Consider the following 20,000-nt stretch of genomic DNA (forward strand, 5'->3'; position numbering starts at 1 on the left):
AAGGTGTCACGGGTGCAGCAGCAGCAGCGATGGTGATTCAAAGCAGAGTGCTCGATACAGACCGGGGGGAGCATCAAGGACACATTGTGCCTGTTGGCTGGTGTGAACGATGCCCACGTGTGACGTGTGTGTGTGAGATGATTATGGTGGTAGTGTAGTATAGTCCTGCCAGAGCAGGAGTGAGAACAGAGACCTACTTGACTGACTGTGGAGGCCGTAGCTGTGAATGACGAGAGACATCCACGGCAAGAGAGAGAGAGAATGAGAGAGAGACGAGCGAGAAAGCAAGAGAGCAGAGAGAGAGAGAGAGAGAGAATTCCAGTCAGGTGGATGTGACCACTAGTCAATCAATCAATCAATCAAAGCTTTATTTGTATAGCGCATTTCATACCCAGAGGCAACACAATGCGCTTTACAGAGAACAAGGGAGGTGGGCATCTCGTGAATCTCAGGATGGGTGTTCTCTCTGAGGCTTGAGAGAAGGAGCCTCGGAGTCCCTCCTCAGAGTCCCTCCCACTGGGGGCCTCATTGTGGGGCTTGGCGGGGCTCAGGTAGACCTATAGAGTCACTAGTTTAATTCTCCTGCTGTGACATCATCTGTATGGGGGACACAGGTCACAGCAGTTCCCGTTCTCTCTCTCTCCATCTATGAGTTAGTGAAATATTCTTTGTGTCAGTTTTCACTCGGTAACGGGTGATCCATCCACTCTCAGAGCAAGTGCTGTGATATTCACACGTTTCATCTTCCTCTCGTTTAATATTGAACGTGTTAATTCTACATTCTCGTGTTGATTTGTTTAGTTACATAATTATGTTTTTTCAATTTTTAATTCAATTTTTAATTACATGCCACTTTCTAAGTAAAAAATAGCTGCACATCATTTGGTCACAAAAAGCAACACTAACTGATGCCGTATAAGTCCAAGCCCCTCTTTATCAGTGAATAATGTTCTCTCACTCCAAAGTCCCTCTGGAATGACAGAGGAGGGAGAGGTGTACAAAGTCGGTCTATAGAAACAGGGCAGTGTTGGCTAGTGCTGGAAAGGTAGGGCTCTCAATAGCGACTATACGCTAGATGCCTAGATGCATTAACTCCATTTTACTGTAGCTCCAAGCTAACCCCTACATACTGTACCATTCCATGGTAACTTGAAGCTGTTAGCCTTCATGCTAACGCCTCCATATTCTTTCCTTTAAAACAGGAAAACTGCACTTCATCATCAACATGGCTATCAGTCAACCAATCAGAGCATAGGAAAGGTTTAAAGTGATCTAAGTGGGTGATACAAAGCTATCAGACTATAATTCAGTAATAAACTATGTTAGTTAGTTGTAGTTTTGTGGTGTTTTTTTGCATAGCCTATATGCAGTAGATAAATATTTATCTATAGCCTATTGAGTGAACATGCTGAGATGTAATGTGATGTTGAGGAGACTGTCTGGAGTTCTCCCCAGAACAGCTCTTGAGAGTTTAAACTTTTAATTTCATTAGATATGTTTCATAAGTCGTCGTCCTGTTCGATTGTTAAAAGGAATATATGGCTTTCTTTGTGGCAGTGCTCTAACGACTACTGTAGTTCGTATTACCTAACTAACTCAGGTTAACCTTATCTGTCTACCATGGTGCAGGCGTTCTACGTGGTCAGTTCTGAAATCATCAACATTAAAACTAAATCTCTAGGAGTGGGCCAATCAGAACGGATTACACTGAGGCTCCAGGCTTCTGTCCTCGGCCCTGGTCTCTCTCATGTTGTCAGGTCATGTTGACAGACCTGTACTCTGCACAGGGGGAGCGCAGAGCCGAGGTGACCTTGATAAAGGAACGGATGTGAGGGACCAGTCGTGTCGTCCGTATGTCCATTAATCTCCTTCTCTTTGCTCCCTTCAGGATCAGTGTTGTTGTTTTTGTTGGGACATTCACGTTTACAGTCCATGCTCTGTCTGATGCTGCAAGAAGTGCAGTGGCTTGTGGGATGTGCAGTCTAGAAAAGCGCAAGCTTCTTCTTCATGGTGTTCCTCTTCCAGAGGGAGAGGCGGTCGAATTCCTTCATGGGCATCCCAAACAGTCTGAGGAACTCCTCTGGCGACAGGTGTCTCTGGGGGAAGAGGAACATTCAGGAACAGAGAGCAACGGCGAGAGGAACACAGACAGGAACGGAGGTCATTTCATACCTGATGCTAACACCTACAGGTCCACCACTGTCATATGGCTGAACTTTGGCACACCTGGCAGTAGTCTACAGAACATGTCAACGTCACCACACCCAACGAATCCTTATTGAATTGAAACTCATCTGACAGCAGTCTAGCAACTGGACTCTGTAACCAACACTATTACTATTACTATACTATTACTATAGTAATGGTCAACAGTTAGGTTCAAGGTGTGGGCATATTTGTGTGTGTGTGTGTGTGTATGTGATCCGATCCTACCTCCAGCCTGGTCCTGTCTACGCCAGGGGGCAGCTTGCTCCTGCCTCTGTGGGTCACCATTAGCATCTCGTATGGGTAGATCTGGGAAAGGGGGAGCAGGAGAGAAGAGGTGGTGTAGAGGGGAGGGGGGGAGGTGCACAACACCAGCTGAGTTGGGAGATGGGGCACTGTATTTGATACGATCACAATCAACACTGGTCTCTGCACCCCCCTGTCTGATGTCCCAGCAGTCACATCAGTTTGATGGCAGAATCACACCACCGTCTGTGTTACCTTCTGGTCTAGCATACTGGGAAGGGAGTTCCCTCTGTCCATCCTGGGAATCTGAGTCTCTCCATTCTGCAGAGAGAACAGTAAACAGTGAGGGGGGGGGGTTGAGAGAGAGAGTGAGAGAGAGAGAGAGAGAGAGAGAGAGAGAGAGAGAGATAGGGGGCATGGGGCACCACACCACTCAAAACCTTTGTCATTATCTTTTTTATTTTTTTTTATTGGTTTTTCAAAACGAAAACAAACAAACGTGCATACACAACCAGTAAAGTATATAATACATCTTAAACACACTACACTTAACAGGACAAAAAAACACAAAGGGAATAATAACGGAGACAGAGCACACATACTACATATTTTTTCTGGCTTTTTACTTCTTCTTCTTTTTTTTTTTTTACAAACTATATCATGATGGTATACTCCATTATAAATCAAATAATACACTCGGTAATTAATCATAAAGAGTAGTACATGACTCTAGATAAATAAAGTAGAGCCTTACTATAATGAAAGGATGCAGCTCTTCAGTGTGTAACGTTACTGTAGCAAAGGGACCCCATATTGTCCAGTAGATGTCCTGTCTATCTATCAGGTTATCGATCTAACCCTGTTTTCCTGCCTAAAGTCATCAGCGCTTGTGTTAGCTGTGCTCTGGAGCTCTTGGTTTTTCATCCTCCATCCTTTACCTCTCCCGAGGAATGGTGGCTCCACTGTCTCTGTCCAGTGTGCGCGATGTGCGTCTACTTGGATTGGAGTAGAGTGTTGAGATGGAGCGAGCAGCTCTTTGCCTCCTGAGGTTCCCCTTATAAGGTGAAACCTATATCTAGTCAGCGACTGTCCCATTGGATTAGTGGAGGCCATATGCATGGCTTATGGGTGCAGAGGTTTGCAGCCTCCGGTCTGGTTTCTTCGTGGGCACTGTTCAAGGGCTGTCCATGTGCTGCTGCGAGTTAATTAACTCTACGCACATTCATCACATTTTACTGACTGGATGTGACTACACCTTCCTTGGCGCACATGGTTCTCAGCGTCAGTTCGTCTTAGGGGGCAGGCTGTTTCCAGCCTCGGCTAGCTTCAGATGGCTTATCTGCAATTCGGGAGTAGTATACTTCTATCCCATAGGTGAGACACTGAACGATTATTTGAAAAAGAACTTTAGGTTACTATCGTTACCCTGGTTCTTTGATAATATGAGTGAGGTGTCTCACTGGAATTCCCTGCTTGCACATGCGCGGTGTAAGGAGGTGCGGCCTCCCTGGTCACACATGACCAGTCTGTCCAATAGACAGACGCTTGGAAAGGCTTCCCAAGGAATCATGCAGCAAACGTATCCCATAGGTGAGACACCTCACTGATCATCTGATTATCAAAGAAGTGGGGTTACAATAGTAATCTTAAGACATGTTGTGTTTGGCAAGTCCCGTCTAAATAATGGCTTGGTTTGGCTAACGTTAGCAAGCTAGCTAGCTAGCTACTACTATTGTACAGGTTGGACAATAGAATGCACTAATTTTGGGCAGTTGAGCAACAGCAAAACAATCTTAGAGTACCTGGAATGCTGGTACGAGGTAATAGTTTGTATCAGGGCGGATTTTTTCCGGAGCAGTATTTTTATTGGCTGGCTAGACTTGGGTGCAGTAGATAACTTCGCTGGAGCAGCGCTTCATGAAAGGAGGGGTGGATCCGGAGCAGTATTGTTGATTAAAAGGAGTCAAAATGGAAATTAATGAAACATTCGACCAAATATGCCAAATATGAATGCTGTCAGGCCGATGATGTCCGAGGAAAATGGGGATAGACGGACAGACAGAGAATTTGGACGGACAGAGACTTGCTCTTTATTGTGTAGGATTGTGTAGAAGGTTTAAAGTTTTACTTTATATGTAAAAATGGGATTTATGTCCAGGATCTCATGTGAAACACACCACTCAAAATCTAATCCCAAACAGTACTTCAGGGAAGTGAAGTGAGTGGTCATGTGGTGTTAGTTGAAACATCTCTACTGTACCTGGAGATCTGTAAGGAGACACACAAGAGGAACTGCATTAGAGGCCATGCAACACCGAGGGTTGTGTTGTGCTAACAGTTGCACAGAACCCTCTCCTACCTGTTTCTTCTTTATCAATGTCCGACGAGGAGAACTCTGCAGACTGGAGCTGCAGATGCAACAGAACAGAACAGAACATGGGTCAGGTTTAAACACCACCTGTTTCTTATGCAACTACAGTTGACTCACTGTGTGTGTGTGTGTGTGTGTGTGTGTGTGTGTGTGTGTGTGTGTGTGTGTGTAGCCTCTACTACCTACCCTGGTAATGCCAGTCCCGCTGGAGGTTGCTGGGTAGTACACAGACCTGGAGCTGTTGGGTCCTGAGCAGACAATGACATCATCTATTGGCATCATTATCACCACAATCACCATTATCTAGTTATTAGTACTGTCTACATCCCATAATCAAGTGACAGAGACTGAATTCTGTCTCCTTGATTGATAATAACTCATAGAACATTGCAGTAGTTTCTCATTCTGACCACTAGAGGTCAGAGTGGTGCTGCTGCTCAACACAGACAAACATTTACATCATTATCATCATCAGATCATGTTACAGTAGCTCCCTTCATTGAGCTGTGATACATACATCAGTCCTCAGGCTGACAGACAGATTGACAGTTGTCAGAGAGACGCTGACGGGGGGGCAGGAGAGTGACAGTCATTGTACAGTCTTGAGAGAGATGGGGCAGTTACGTCTAAAACTGTAAGGTTTCCTGTTTTATCATACACAGTGAAGAGAAATGAAAGGAGAGGCAGCAAAAAACAAAAGGGATTTGAACCGATGCAGTCGTGGTGCGGTACACGTGAGTGTAAAAGGATGATGTTATCACTACAGTACATTATCAACTACAGTAGAACCAGGCTTACTGTTCAAACCCTTCTAGGGGCTGGATTCTGGCAGGTCACTACCTCTCTCACTCGCAGCACACTGAAAGACGCAGTAGCAGGCGAGGAGATACTGTCAGAAGCAGGGGAGGAGATACTGTCAGAAGCAGGGGAGGAGATGCTGTCAGAAGCAGGGGAGGAGATACTGTCAGAAGCAGGGGAGGAGATACTGTCAGAAGCAGGGGAGGAGATGCTGTCAGAAGCAGGGGAGGAGATGCTGTCAGAAGCAGGGGAGGAGATGCTGTCAGAAGCAGGGGAGGAGATACTGTCAGAAGCAGGGGAGGAGATGCTGTCAGAAGCAGGGGAGGAGATGCTGTCAGAAGTAGGGGAGGAGAGTGGGCAGAGGCCTGGCGACTAGCATGAGGAGGTTGTAGGTGGAGGAAGGGAGGGGGCAAGAAGAGTGGAGGAGGGAAGTGTGGAATATCTGCCTCTACCAGCCTGGATATATCCGAGGTGATGATGACTATAGATGATTGTAGGAGCACACTATCAGATTCTCCCACGTATGTGTGTGTGTGTGTGTGCATTTATGGACCCATGTGTGTGTGTGTGTGTGTGTGTGTGTGTAAGAATGTGTGTGTCTCACCGCCAGCGTGCAGCGGCGTGTTGTCGGGCAGGGAGCGTGTTTTCCTGCGAATGGGAACAGCTTTCTCCAGCTCCTCCTTTAGGATGATCTTCCCCAGGTTGGACTGGATCTGGAGATAAAAATCATGTTGGCACTGTGTCACGACGATGTGGGCACTATTGCTGCCTTCCTTTTGTACTGGAAACGTCGGGATTCCCAGGTACGATGTCAAACTCAACCTCAATACGTCACCTGAACTCACGATTTCTGCCATTTTACTCGGGACAAAAAATCGATCCCGACTTCATCAACGTCAGCTGCTAACGTCAATACAAATGGCTACTCCACGCATCAACAAAGTGAAAGCTGTAATAAGACTTATTATTAGAGCTCCTGTCATATGTGTGTCTCATTAAATCAGTCGTACACACAACACTGTCCAACGTCTATCAGTGGACAATGTTGCTACAAAGTTCGTATGTGCAAAATAGCATAGTTCATTGTTATCAACTGGTATTGCTAACAATGGCTAACTTGGCTAGAACTACAAAGATGGGGCAAAGGTGGGTTTTCCCGTTTTGTTTCTAGAACGCATTCAACTGGGATATGACGTCATCCCAGGCTCCAAATCCGTAGCTCCGTTACAAAAGGAACAATATGTCACAAGGATGTGGGCACTATGTCACAAGGATAAGGGCACTATGTCACGAGGGTGCGGGCACTACAGTATGTCACCAGGACGTGGGGACCTTTGTGAGCTGCCATGTTACGATTCACCACCAGTCACACAGTCAACACGTGTCATATGTGAGCAGCAGCAGAATGTTGTAGCTGTAGAACTGTGTCTAGGGTGATATTTTATAGTGGATTTATTGACCAACTTGTGCTGCTATTGTTAGGTGACATGTAGGTTCTGAGCAGATGACCTGCAGTGATGTAGTGTGAAGTATCTCTCAGCTGAATCTCCTAGTCAAATTTAAAGTTTAAGTGAGAGCACCATGAGATCCTGTCTGTCTCTGACCTTGTCGAGCTCTTGTTTCTGCAGCTGCCGTAAACCCCACATGTCATCCGCCAGGTCTCCGTCATCATACTCTTCATCCTCCTCATCCCTCTCTCCATCCTTCTGCCGGGACACTGCCCTCCTCCTCCACTCCATCTCTGGACAGGAAAAGGAGGCACCGGTTACAGGAAGTACTACTGTGGACTGGAAGGAGTTATAATACTCTCTCCTAACCCTCTTCTCTCACCTCTTCTCCTCCTCCCTGCCTCTCTCCTCCCCCTCCTCTCCTCCCTCTATTCCATATCCCCCCCTCGATGAATTTCATTTCTAGCCCCCTGCCCCCTCCATCCCTCATCATTAGACAGACCCGTTATCTTGACAGCCATCGATTAGCGTGGAACGTACCAACTGTGGCCATGGACGGGGGGCAGGGCCAGTACTCTGTCTCTATCTTGGAGGGCAGGCTGGGATCAGGTGGCTGGGCGGCAGGGAATTTAGACGACTCAATGATCAGGTCCTCTATTTGCTTCCCCTGGGGGATGGACGCTGAAAGGTCTGCATGCACACACACACACGCACACGCGCACGCAAGCACGCACAAACTCGGTGAGCTGAAGTGTATGGCAAAATCAATTTCAAGCCAGAATAAGATGCATTACACACATCTTTATGTTTACATATAGATGAACTTGTCTGACATACCTTGTTTATAAATGGGTGGCTTCTTATAAATATTGGTACCATTACCTGGAAATAAAGAGGGGGTGGAATCAGTCCCAGTGGAGGAGAGAAGAGAAGAGAAGAGAAGAGAAGAGAAGAGAAGAGAAGAGAAGAGAAGAGAAGAGAAGAGAAGAGAAGAGAAGAGAAGAGAAGAGAAGAGAAGAGAAGAAAAGAAAAGAGAAGGAGAAAAGAAGAGAAAAGAGGGAGAAGAGAAGAGAGGGAGAAGAAAAGAGAAGAGAGGGAGGAGAGGAGGTTACCAGGTCTATGAAAGTGCTGCAGAGAGGTCTTAGAGGTGGAGGAGCAAGTGGTGGAGGAGGTTCCCACAGTCTGGATGGTGGAACCGGAAGAGGAACCTCCAGGTGACCTGGTCTCCAGCCACTCCCTGGTGTCTTTGGACAGGACAGTCTGGAGAGAGACGACAGAGCAGCGAGGAACCCCTCAGATATACGTCCTATTCTCACAAATGTGTGTAAAAAGTATGTTATTTGCCGATTTGAAGGAGAAAGACAGAGAGAGAGAACGTGAAGGAGGAGAGATTTTCAGCTAAAATGACCTTACTTTAAAATAAACACAAACGATCCATCCATCTTACCTCTGGGGAGGGAGGAGGCGAGATGGAGCGTGGTGACATGGACCTCTGGAGGAGAGAGAGAGAGGAGAGGGGGAGGGATGAAGAGTGTGACAGGGAGAGCAGGTGGGGGTGAGAGAAACGGACAGGGAGAAAGCAACACATTGTGGAAAGAGACAGATCCTTATTTGGCTGACTTAAGACCATCAGCCTTCAACCTGAGTGGTGTAGCATTACTACAGAGAGGTGAGCCCTAGCCCTGTCCTAATAGAAAGTGCTATTGCAAAATATCATCATCACTGTGGTCGAAACGCCACGCTGTGACCGCTGACCTCGCGGCTGCTGTAGCAGAAGTGAGGCTCGTAGATCATCAGGTCCGGCCTCTCAATGTCCAGGATGGCCTTCTCCTTAGGAATGGCTGCCAGGTCCTTATAACCTATCACCCCGTCATCCATCCGCGCCTGGGGAGATGGAGGAGGAGGGGAGAGGAAGAGACGAGGGGAGAGCATCGGGGTGAGGAGAGAGTGGAGTGGAGAGGAGAGGGGAAGGGAGAAGAGGGGTGAGGAGAGGAGAGAGGAGGGGAAGAGGGGGGGGGGGTAGATTAATTGTCTTGTGTAGAGGAGGTTCTGTTGTCTGAGACACTGATTAATGGTGATTAATAGTAAATGGTATTTTTGAGGGACTCACTGTGATGGCAGCCACTGGGGACCCTGGGACACTGGTCCTTCGCAGGGAACACACACTCCCTGGGGAGGTCCTGGCCAGCTGCTGCTCACACACAGACATCCCAATGAGATCACGAGAGTGAGAGAGAGAGTGAGAGAGAGAGTGAGAGAGAGAAAGAGAGGGAGAGAGAAAGAGAGAGAAATTAGCTGTGAGATTTACATAGAGCGTCATCAGTAGGCCTGATCTGGAATCTTCAGGGAGATGAGACTGGAGGTTAGAAAAAAAAAGCTGTAATGCTATATCTGGAGGACTGTTGCCGAGCAACCTCATGCAGTATGCTGGTGGATGTGCTCCATGAAAAGCCAGGAGGAAGGTACCTTGGGCATCATCCTCAAAGATGACTATAGTCTCTCTTCCCTGGGTTAGGGTCCACTGGAAGGAAGGAAAGATACTGTAGAGAGAGAGACAGAGGGAGCAAGAGATGGAGAGAGAGAGAGAGAACGAGAGAGAGAGAGAATTAACAGTGTTGTAATCAGATTTGACACAAACCCCTGAACCGCAGATGTTTTTGTTGGACACAGACACATCTACAGTAAATTCTACAGTAACTTCTTTACCTGGAAGGTTCTAGAAAGGTTCTAGGTTTTAGATTCCTGGCCCATTATCGCCTTAGGAAAACATACACTGTGTCAAACATCAATGGTCTAGGGATCAGATGGATAGAACACAGTAGAAGCACATTAGAATGCAGCTGACCTACAGTAGAATCGGCCTGTTAGGTAAACCAGATGATGGTGCTGCTACAGAGAGTGACCACAGCATCAGTATGACCGGGCAGCCTGAACCCTGCGCTGAAACAGCCCAGTACAGTTAGCCTAGCAGGCAGTACAGTCAGCCTGGCAGGGAGTACAGTAGGGTGCCAGCAGCACCTCTGCATTGTCTGTCCTGCTGTGCTCTGTCACAAAGGACTTATTCTAGGGCCAGCAGGCCTTTGTCACAAGCTGAAAGGAAACACACAGGTTTCCAGACTGGCTAACATTGCCACTCTGCACTGTTCTGATTCGGTGTGTGTGTCTGTGTGTGTGTGTGTGTGTGTGTGTGTATGTGTGTGTGTGTGTGTGTGTGTGTATATATATAATACAATAGCCTTTATTGATCCCCCGGTGGTTATATTTGGTTGTCACACAGTACAGACAGGAAAGAGTAAAAGAAATATACAGGACATGGCAGTGTACTAAAAGAGACAATATAGAATCAAATAAATACAATAAGAACAAGTGTCTCAATCTCCTCTAAAACTATCTGTGCTATATAATAAATAGTAATTTATGAACCGAAAATAGTAAAATACGCATGGCATCAACATCAGTCAGTATTAAAAGTGCAAGTCCAAGTAGAGGGATAGTGTGACAATAGTGTGTGTGTGTGTGTGTGTGTGTGTGTGTGTGTGTGTGTGTGTGTGTGTGTGTGTGAGAGAGTGTGTGTTGGTAATGTATTACCATTAAGTTGATCAGAGGAGTGGATGTGTATCACTACACTAATCTGCTCCAAAATGATCCACATTTTAATATCTGCTCTTGTTTTACAAGATACACTGTATGTTTCTATAGCAAACAACAGGCTACAGTCAATACAGTATGAATGATGTAAACATCAAATAGCCTACTCTTCATCAAAATATACTAGTTCTGTGCAATTCATTATCATTAGTTATCAATTAGGCTCCCTTTTCTTCTTACCTCACACAGGAAAAAGAATCATCTCCTTCATTTCAGGGGTCTTCATCCCAAGCCTCAACCTGGAACTCAGAGGAAGGCTGATCTGAAATAACAAACACACACACACACACACACACACACACACACACACACACACACACACACACACACACACACACACACTTTTATTAGACAGCAAACCATAAACCAAACCAACCAAGACACTCTACCCCTCCCCCATAATGTCTCAGTGTCTCCATGATGTCTCTCCCATAGTGTATGTGTGTTGGGGGGGTCTGCCCTGTGTGATCTGACTGTGTGATCTAACTGGCTGAGCACCCCCTCATTCCTGATTGATCCATGAGGTCTCAGTGTCATCAGTGGATAAATGATTCACATCATCATGTGTCTCAATCACCTGGGACATGCTGCAGCTCTCTCAGAGGGACACACAGATATCCCCGTATAAACTACTGTATGAAGAACAGTATAGACTACTGTATGAAGTACAGTACAGTATAAACTACTGTATGAAGAACAGTATAGACTACTGTATGAAGTACAGTACAGTATAAATTACTGTATGAAGCACATTATAGACTACTGTATGAAGCACAGTAAATGGTAAATGGTAAATGGACTGCACTTATATAGCGCTTTTCCACCTTAGCGGCACTCAAAGCGCTTTACAATGGCCTCTCATTCACACACACATTCACACACCAATGGCGGTAGCTGCCGTGCAAGGTGCTAACCTGCTCATTGGAAGCAATTTGGGGTTAGGTGTCTTGCTCAAGGACACTTCGACATGTGAACAGTTGGAGCTGGGATTCGAACCGCTGACCCTTCGATCACTGAACGACCCGCTCTACCAACTGAGCTACAGCCGCCCCCCATAAAGTATAAACTACTGTATGAAGCGCAGTATAAACTACTGTATGAAGCACAGTATAAAGTATCGACTACTGTATGAAGCACAGTATAAACTACTGTATGAAGCACAGTATAAACTACTGTATGAAGCACAGTATAAAGTATAGACTACTGTATGAAGCACCGTATAAAGTACACTACTGTAGGAAGAACAGTATAAAGTATAGACTACTGTATGAAGCGCAGTACAGTATAAAGTATAGACTACTGTATGAAGCACATTATAAAATACTGTATGAAGCCCAGTATATTGACCTAGTTTCTTCATTGGCTAGATGCCATTTTAGTGTGCCATCTCTAAATGTCAAATGCAGCTATAGAGCCACAATCGGCTTAAAAACCTCTGCTTTTTTCATTTGAGACTCATTCAAAATGTCTATATCATAAAATGAGGCCATGATGACACTACTGTAGGAAGAACAGTATAAAGTATAGACTACTGTATGAAGCACAGTATAGACTACTGTATGAAGCACAGTATAAAGTATACATTGCTGTAGCCAGGGCTCACACCCCAGCAAGAAGTCACAGAACTGAATCACACCTTCAGTATTGGCACCAGTGACAAACTGTGAATTACTGTATACCACTCAGCCTTCAGACAATTTGAGTTTAAATAGGTCTGTACAGATGTTAAAGCCACCATTGTCCTTATTGTGGTGTTTCTGATTGGACGAATCACTCATACTGCAACAGTATTAGTCTAGGAGTAGGAGACCTGACCTGAGTTAGACCTTCAGGGTCTAGAGTACTTCAGGTACGATAGAAGCTTCTGCTCTGACGAACCTAAGGGAGACTGAGAGCTGGTGTTGTATAACGTTCGACCTTGAGCTAGATCCTGTTTCACACTAAATGTTCAGTATGGATCGATACCCTGACTGGGTTCAAGTGTCCTCTGCACTGTCTGTCTTCTATGTCTAGGTTAATACAGGTGTGATTAATGCGCTGATTAATCCTCATTCCACTAGTCATGAAGGCAGAACCGTAGTGCTGCTAGTAGCCCTGGAGTTCTGGTAGTCTAACTACTTAATTTGGAGGCCTGGCTGCCTGAGGCATGCTTACTGTAAACACCTGACCGAGTGTGAAGGAGTTGGCGTTGTGCAGCCTGTGTGTGTGTAGGTGTGTGACAGTGTGTTAGCGTGTATTATGTGAAAATGGAGAGGTGGGCTGTGGAGTGTGTGGGCTGAGCCAAGTATACAAGGTTATAGCTCTTTCCATACAGTATGTGTGTGTGTGTGCATGTGTGTGTGCATAGCTATGTATGTGCATGTGCTAGAGACTGACTCTACCCTGCTTATATTGTCTTGCCAGAGAATGCAGAATATTCATGCCTCTCTGTAGAACGCAGGATGAGAGTAGTATACTGTACAATGTCAACACAAATAGTGTGCAGAATGTGGAATGTTGAAGTACAACATAGTATAGACCATTTCACAGGTCACCTCATGTTTACGGTATCGTGCCACCAGTATACACACGCCTCTTATGATGATCTCGTAAATAGCTAGCTAGCTAACGTTAGCTTAGTCATAAAAAAATACTCTGGCCAACTGTTGTAACAGTGTCAGTGTTCTTTTCTGCCACCAGGATACGCCCGCATGAGCATTGTTTGTACACAGTGGAATTAGTCTATGCAAAGAGTAGGATTTAAAATGCACAAAGCAGAATTTAGAAGAGTTAGTCATGCCCTCATTGACATTTCATAACTAGGCCAAAAATCAGCCATGGCATCCATCCACTCAACTAAAAAAACAACTTAAAAGCACCCATAACAATAAGCACACCCACATTACCGTGGCTGTGCACCACTTCACATTTATGGTTTGTTTGTTTCTTAGAGTGCATTGTTCTTTGGAACATTGCACACTGTAGCAACACCACCACCATAATTGGGAGATGGAATCATTCTGTTCTGACAAACAACAGCTAAGTGGGAGAAGTGGTATCCATCCACCCCCAACACTTCCCAGGCTCCCACAGATCTACCCCAGCGCCACCCTGCCCGTCACTCACTATTCACCCCGCCACCTCGAACAGCCAGCCCAGGAAATAATCCATGGCCTTTGTCTTTCCTCTACAGCTGCACATTACTGTGATTTACTGCCGGGCCAGGCTGGGGATCGAGCTGGTTCCGCGGCCAGCGGGCTATAGCTGATGCTAGGGACGGAGGACTGGGCCTGAGGCAGAGTATAGAGCCCTGCAGGGTCTGGGGAAGGTTTCCCTCCCTACAAGTCCTCTAACAATGGAACTGGGACTAGGCCAGAGAAGACCAGGGGCTGGGGCAGATAGCCTACTGTAGCTCTCTCTCCAGGTCTTCTGTCATTGTCCATGTTTGCAGTTAGCTTTATTTCTGCTGACTAACCCTATTCAGGCTGAACAGTGGCCAGGGCAGAAGCAGGGCAGGGAGAAGAGTTAGGGGGCATCTGGCTGGCTTGTTTATGGCCTTGTCTCTATTCTGTGGTGGTCTCAAATGCCACGGGGGTCCTTATTAACACCCAGTGGTTTCACAACCTCCCTTAGAAAGGCCTGGGAGCAGAGAGGCATGGAGGCCTGGAGGACCCTGCCACACGTACAGCTGCAGGACTGGTGAAACAGTTTTATCTCCAGTTAACCACCTCAGTTTCACAGGTAGGCATAGGTCAACAACAAACCACACAGCATCCACTCTGGAGCAAGATAGTCTTGTATTCATTCATACCGTATGTACTGTATGTACCTATTTCTTGTAATTTAATCTATTATACTATCTATGTATATTCTTTATTCTGCTGTACTTTTTTCCCATGGCTGCTGTACTTCTCAAGTTTTCTAGTTCTACAAGGTTAACACATCACCAATGATGATTCTGTATAGATGACCTTATGATGAGACCTTGGCTCTAGAAGCTCCAGCCCTGCTGGCCTGATGTTGCTAGCCCGCTAACGACTCCACAGCCTGGTAGCCGCTGGAGGAAGTCCTGCTTCTTATGTGATGATGAGGGAATGTGAGCCAGCGTTGTCTATCCAAATGAAGCTTTCCACAGCAGTATTATTAGTTCATATACCCATATTATAACTCTACATACTGTTGAAGCAAGTTACTTCCTGACTGCAGTGGGTCTCCGTCACAGTGGGGCACAGAGACGACTCTCTGTGGTTCACACTGACTCACTCTTTGAGGTTAATTTAACCCTTTTAGTAACCCTTTTACCCTTTCAGTGCCAACATTTCGAATATTAATTGGATTTTCACTATATTACTAGAAAGCAGTTTCTCAGATTTCAGGAAGTGTTGGAATGAAGAATTTTTTTTGTTACGATTTTTACAATATTTTTTCATTTTTGCCGTTGATGTAGTAGGCTTCTCCACGAGTCTTTGATGTAGTTCAGTATAATCATTCAGACAAACCAGCTTATTGCATGAAAGCATTTGACGTGAGGGTAAGAGAGGGATAACCTTTAACACTTGTCTAGCTATCCAGCCAGGTCTATATCATATACAGTATACATATACTGGATACAGTTCTATATACCTACAGTATGACAGAACCCTTTGCATGTTACGGTCAAGGAAATCACAAGTTGCAACAGCCCGCCAGTGTACTTACAGAGCTGTGTATCGGTATGTGTGTATCAGTGTGTGTGTGTGTGTGTGTGCATGTGTTTATGTGTTGGTTTGGTTTGGTTTCTAAAGTAACACACTTATCGCAGACCAGCAGACCAGACAACACCCAGTCAGCACGACCGGACCACACCCATCTGACACTGGCATCGCCGTGGCAACGGCTGCTCTGATTGGCTGCTCTGATTGGCTGCTCTGGCTGGTGGAAGGGTTCCCAGCACCTCTTCCTGGCGTCCTTCCTGTGGGCCGGTACACACGTGCTCCCTGTGCGGCCCGCCTGCACCCTGAGATAAGGCTCAAGACCGGGACACAACAACCTCCGTCACCCGTCAGTCCCCCCTACGTCAGGCTAGAACCACCCGCCTGGAACCTGATTAGCTATACAAGACATAAGCCTACTACCAAGATGAGGGAGAGGTGACATGACGCAACTTGAATAAAGAAGCTGCCATACAGAACACACGCGTGAAGAAGATGCACACATACACCAACACACACCCCCATGCAGAGAGCACACACACACACACACACACACACACACACACACACACACACACACACAAAAACTGCTTAGTGCATTATCACCAGTAATCTTTATGCAATCTCACTTGATTTAGTGCAAGATTATTTTTTTCCTTTTCTCTCTCTCTCCCATATGTCGCTGTACTGTCCTGTTGTGCTTTGATATCTCTCTCCAGGAGGCTGAGCTGTGGAGAGGCAGACAGACAGGCAGGCAGGCAGACAGGCAGAGAGGTGGATAGACAGACAGACAGACAGACAGGCAGGCAGGCAGACAGACGGCTAGGGCCAGGCTGGGACCTGCCCTACCCTCCTTCCCCCCACACCCTCAGCCTCCATCGTCAGTCTACCATCAGTGTTCCCTTCCCTCCCCTCTCTCTCCTCCCTCCCTCCCTCCCTCCCTCTCTGGTCCCATCTGTCACCGAGGCCCAGCTTTGTCCCACCATTCCTCCACATGCTACCCCCTCTGTGCTGCCCTTCCACCCCCTACTCCTCTCCTTCTCTCATCTCGTCTTCTAGCGAGAAGGGTGACATTATTAGACACATTATATCATATTAGGACATCCTGGGGTCAAACCCGCATATGATATAAGTATGGATATGATCTCAGTGCTTCTTGAGAAGACCAGCAGCTCCAAATTAAACATTTGTTTGAAACATTAGAGTGAAATATAGAGATTATTATGGGTTACGACGTGGGTTGTTTTCATCATCATTGAAATGGTATTGGCTTTAAACTATGAATAGAGCATCAAACTATAATCCCCACCCTTCAAAAAAACTAAAGGTTTTCTAAAAGTCTCGTACAGAACAGAAAAGGAGTTTGTTTTCTTCACGTTTCTGACATCAAATTCTCTCCCATCTCTAGCATTACGCTAATAGTTGGGGAGGGATTGGATTTTGGGGGGCTAGGGGCCAAGGATAATGGGTTAGGTGGTAGGTTAGGTGCTATGTAGTGGCTGGGAGCCTTGGGGGTGGGCATTTAAGTCCAGGGCTTAGCAGCAGGGGTCTTCTACTCCCTTTCTTAAGACTGTCTCTATGCAGTCAGCTATTGAGTCTCTTAACATGGTTGCTCATTAGCTGTAAACCACCACTAGACTTGTGGCAGCAGAGCAGATATCCATCAGAATCAATCTCGAATCAATATACAGTCCATGCCATCTCTACAGAACAGTCAAGTTTCCTGGGTATAACTGCATGGTTCGGAGGAAACCAAGGAGTCATACTCGCTAAACTGTTCAAGAATAGGCTGACTGTTTCAGGACTGTTTCAGACGTCTAGTCATCTCTCACTATTCCTACAGCCCTCATCTTCACCAGGCAGCCCTCCATTGTGTGGGATGAGGAAGAGGAAGATGAGTCATTTTTCAGAATAAACGATAACTCACAGCATCACTGTGATCTCTGACAATGTAAGACGGACAGGTAGAATAGCACTGTGAGAGCAGGGCAACAGAACACTGAGATCTGGAGTCATTAACACATATATAATCTCTGAGGTAGCCTAATGGGTTTTGGTGTGTGTGTTGGCTGATGTGCCCTCACCATGTTCCTACTCCTGATTTACAGAATCAACACAGACCGATTAAGCCTCAGAATATAGGCTGCAGTTTGAGGCAGCTGTACAGTACGTATCTCCATAATAAAGTGATATGCTTGATTACCTCAGATTATTTCCCAGCAGCAGGTTTGTTTCCTGTGTAATTCCTACAGACTTCTGCTATATGTTTCTGTTCTTTATAGATGAACAGGCAGCATGTTTACACCTATTTAGGAATGCTTGGATGAACACCATTAGGAAAGACTACACGATAGTGTGTAATCCTAGCCACTAGAATTTACCATGCTGGCTGCACAGAAACTTTGAAAGTCATACATTATTAAATAGTCTAGAAATTGAATTAAGGGGTCTAATGATTTTCAAAACAATGCCTTGACGATCTTGGAAAATATCAGGGAGAATGACTTGGTCTCCAAATAATGTCTTATCTCAATAGTCTAGTTTTAGAGTTAAAACCAAATTAATTGTCCATTCCCAGGATAATGGAGTTGCCTATGAAGGATCACAGAGACTATAAAATCAGGAATTCAGTAGGCTAGGCCACTGTGTAGCAAATTGAAGATTAGACCCCTGTAGGCCTATGTGGATATTGTACAATATTATGCCTGCAGATATGTCTGTAGAACAAGAGATGATCCGCGAAGTGATGGAGAACGATGCTCTCGTTCTTCATTAGGTTTTCTGTCTGGCACTGGATCATTTGGAGCGGCTGACGCTGACGGACTGACTGTCCGTGGTGTGGGACCTGTCCCACTGCATCCACCGTCAACGGTGTTATGTAAAAGCCTGTCGTTAATCCACCCATCTTTCACAAAACATATAGACGATTTGCGAGTTTCTGTATCATTTCAAATATGAAAATACTGTCAGTTTAACCACGCTGTAGCTTTTACGTGATTGACCGTAGGCTAATGCCCACTTGATGTGCATCGTTTCTGGATGACGGTCAACATCAGCATCACAGCTGCCTAATCCCCGTCTGGGCACCACCATAATCATCCCAGCCAAACCAAGGTCGGTGTCGTCATCCTGAGATTAACAAACCAATCACCTGCCAAAACAGTTCTGGTGCATCCTAAATAATCTGATGTGTACCCTGACGAATAGAACCTATGTACCACGCTTACCTGAAATGTTCCTTGTTCAAATAATCAATTTCCCTCCGCAATGAAGAAAACCAGCTTTGGCTATTCCCTTGTGCGCTTAATTTCACCTTCTGAATGAAAGGGCAATCCACCGAGATCGAGCTCTTCCAGTGGTTATTTTTGCCGGTTGTTTATATACATCCACCAGCTGTGCTTCGCCGCAAGACTGGCCAACGCTGCTACTGTGTGACTGATAGCAGCAATGTGTGTTTCTGTCGTTGCTGCCCCCCGCGCCGCTGGGCCAATCCACTGTCGGTAGCGGGGGGGGGGGGGGGGGGGGGGGGGGGTTGCCGTTTAACAGCCAAACATGACAGCGCACTATTCCTCTTTCTATTGCTGCAGAAATTGACAGACAGCGCTTAATTGTCAAAGAGAAATTATGTAATTTGTTGATAATAACTGCACATCTATAGATAGCCATGAACAATTAATACCTGCACTTGATAGATGTAGCCAACAGGTAAGCTATCCTACTGTGCAACACTGAAACGATATAGGGGGTCTATGCTAACATGAAACGAGAAGAAAAAAAACTGCCCGGGCTACATCCTATGCTTTTGTTTTGCTTGTCAATTGAAGCATATTCACAAAGCAATATGACCCTAATTCCCCATATTGAGACAGAATATACATTCAATAAGAGCAGTCAAATGGTTCAACTTAACAATAGGACCTTGTAAGACGGACCTTTGCCCTAAAGCTAAATTACAGTCGAACTAAAGAACATTGTTGGCATTCACGCAAAGGCATTCTGGTTCATGATAACTGGTTGGGGTGCATATTAGGCTATTTTAGTTGGCAGAGTATATACCAAGATCCATATCTAAATGTTGCACCAGTCACAAGTCTAGCTGCTAAATCACAGTGCATACATTGGCAGTACAGAAGATGGCAACTATATCTGTTGTTTGAAATCTCACTGCTCTGTGTTAAAGGAGTAGTAAAGGGAAAATGCATGTTTTGCCCTGTTTTAAGGTTACTTATGATGTGGATGGGCATCTTGAAAAATCATTCAAAAACATGTTAAACTCCAGAAACTCACCTAGGTGTTAGTTGGTGTTCTGACATATAATTCGCCATAAAGTAAGATTCTAGTTCATCTGGAAAGGCTTTTTTAAATCTTTGAAATCAAGAGTTTAACATGTTTTTGAATGATTTTTCAAGATGCATTGTATGACCAAAACGGTGGTAGAGCAATTATCAACTTTCTCGAAAATGCTAGCTTTGTCAACGTTTTGATCTGAAACATTGTATATGATCATAAGTAACCTTAAAACAGGGCTAAACATGCATTTTCCCTTTACTACTCCTTTAATAACCATACTGGCAAGGATGGAGGAAGACAGAAGAGAGTCATATAGGATAGGGT

At 45.5% G+C, this 20,000-nt stretch overlaps 2 protein-coding genes across 2 annotated transcripts in view; both read right to left on the reverse strand.

The window, feature by feature from the left end:
* Nucleotides 1-240, reverse strand: part of LOC311324906 (actin filament-associated protein 1-like 2) — a gene marked incomplete at both ends in the record, with an annotated part of 13,002 nt that extends 12,762 nt beyond the window's left edge. The window contains one exon of the mRNA XM_084457503.1: nt 198-240. Coding sequence (XP_084313629.1) covers nt 198-240 — 43 coding nt within the window. The remainder of the gene's footprint in view (nt 1-197) is intronic.
* Nucleotides 241-1,982: 1,742 nt separating this feature from the next.
* LOC311324907 (dematin-like) lies at nt 1,983-9,546 on the reverse strand (the record flags this gene model as incomplete). The annotated part of the gene is made up of 15 exons (XM_084457504.1): nt 1,983-2,096; nt 2,434-2,514; nt 2,707-2,772; nt 4,712-4,719; nt 4,811-4,859; nt 5,009-5,070; nt 6,225-6,333; nt 7,225-7,361; nt 7,609-7,758; nt 7,906-7,950; nt 8,181-8,328; nt 8,516-8,560; nt 8,824-8,952; nt 9,179-9,259; nt 9,535-9,546. 15 exons carry the CDS (start codon nt 9,544-9,546, stop codon nt 1,983-1,985), a joined length of 1,236 nt encoding a protein of 411 aa, XP_084313630.1.
* Nucleotides 9,547-20,000: the final 10,454 nt, after the last annotated feature.

This window comes from Borostomias antarcticus, assembly GCF_949987555.1.
Source record: "Borostomias antarcticus genome assembly, chromosome: 23".
NCBI lineage: Eukaryota > Metazoa > Chordata > Actinopteri > Stomiiformes > Stomiidae > Borostomias > Borostomias antarcticus.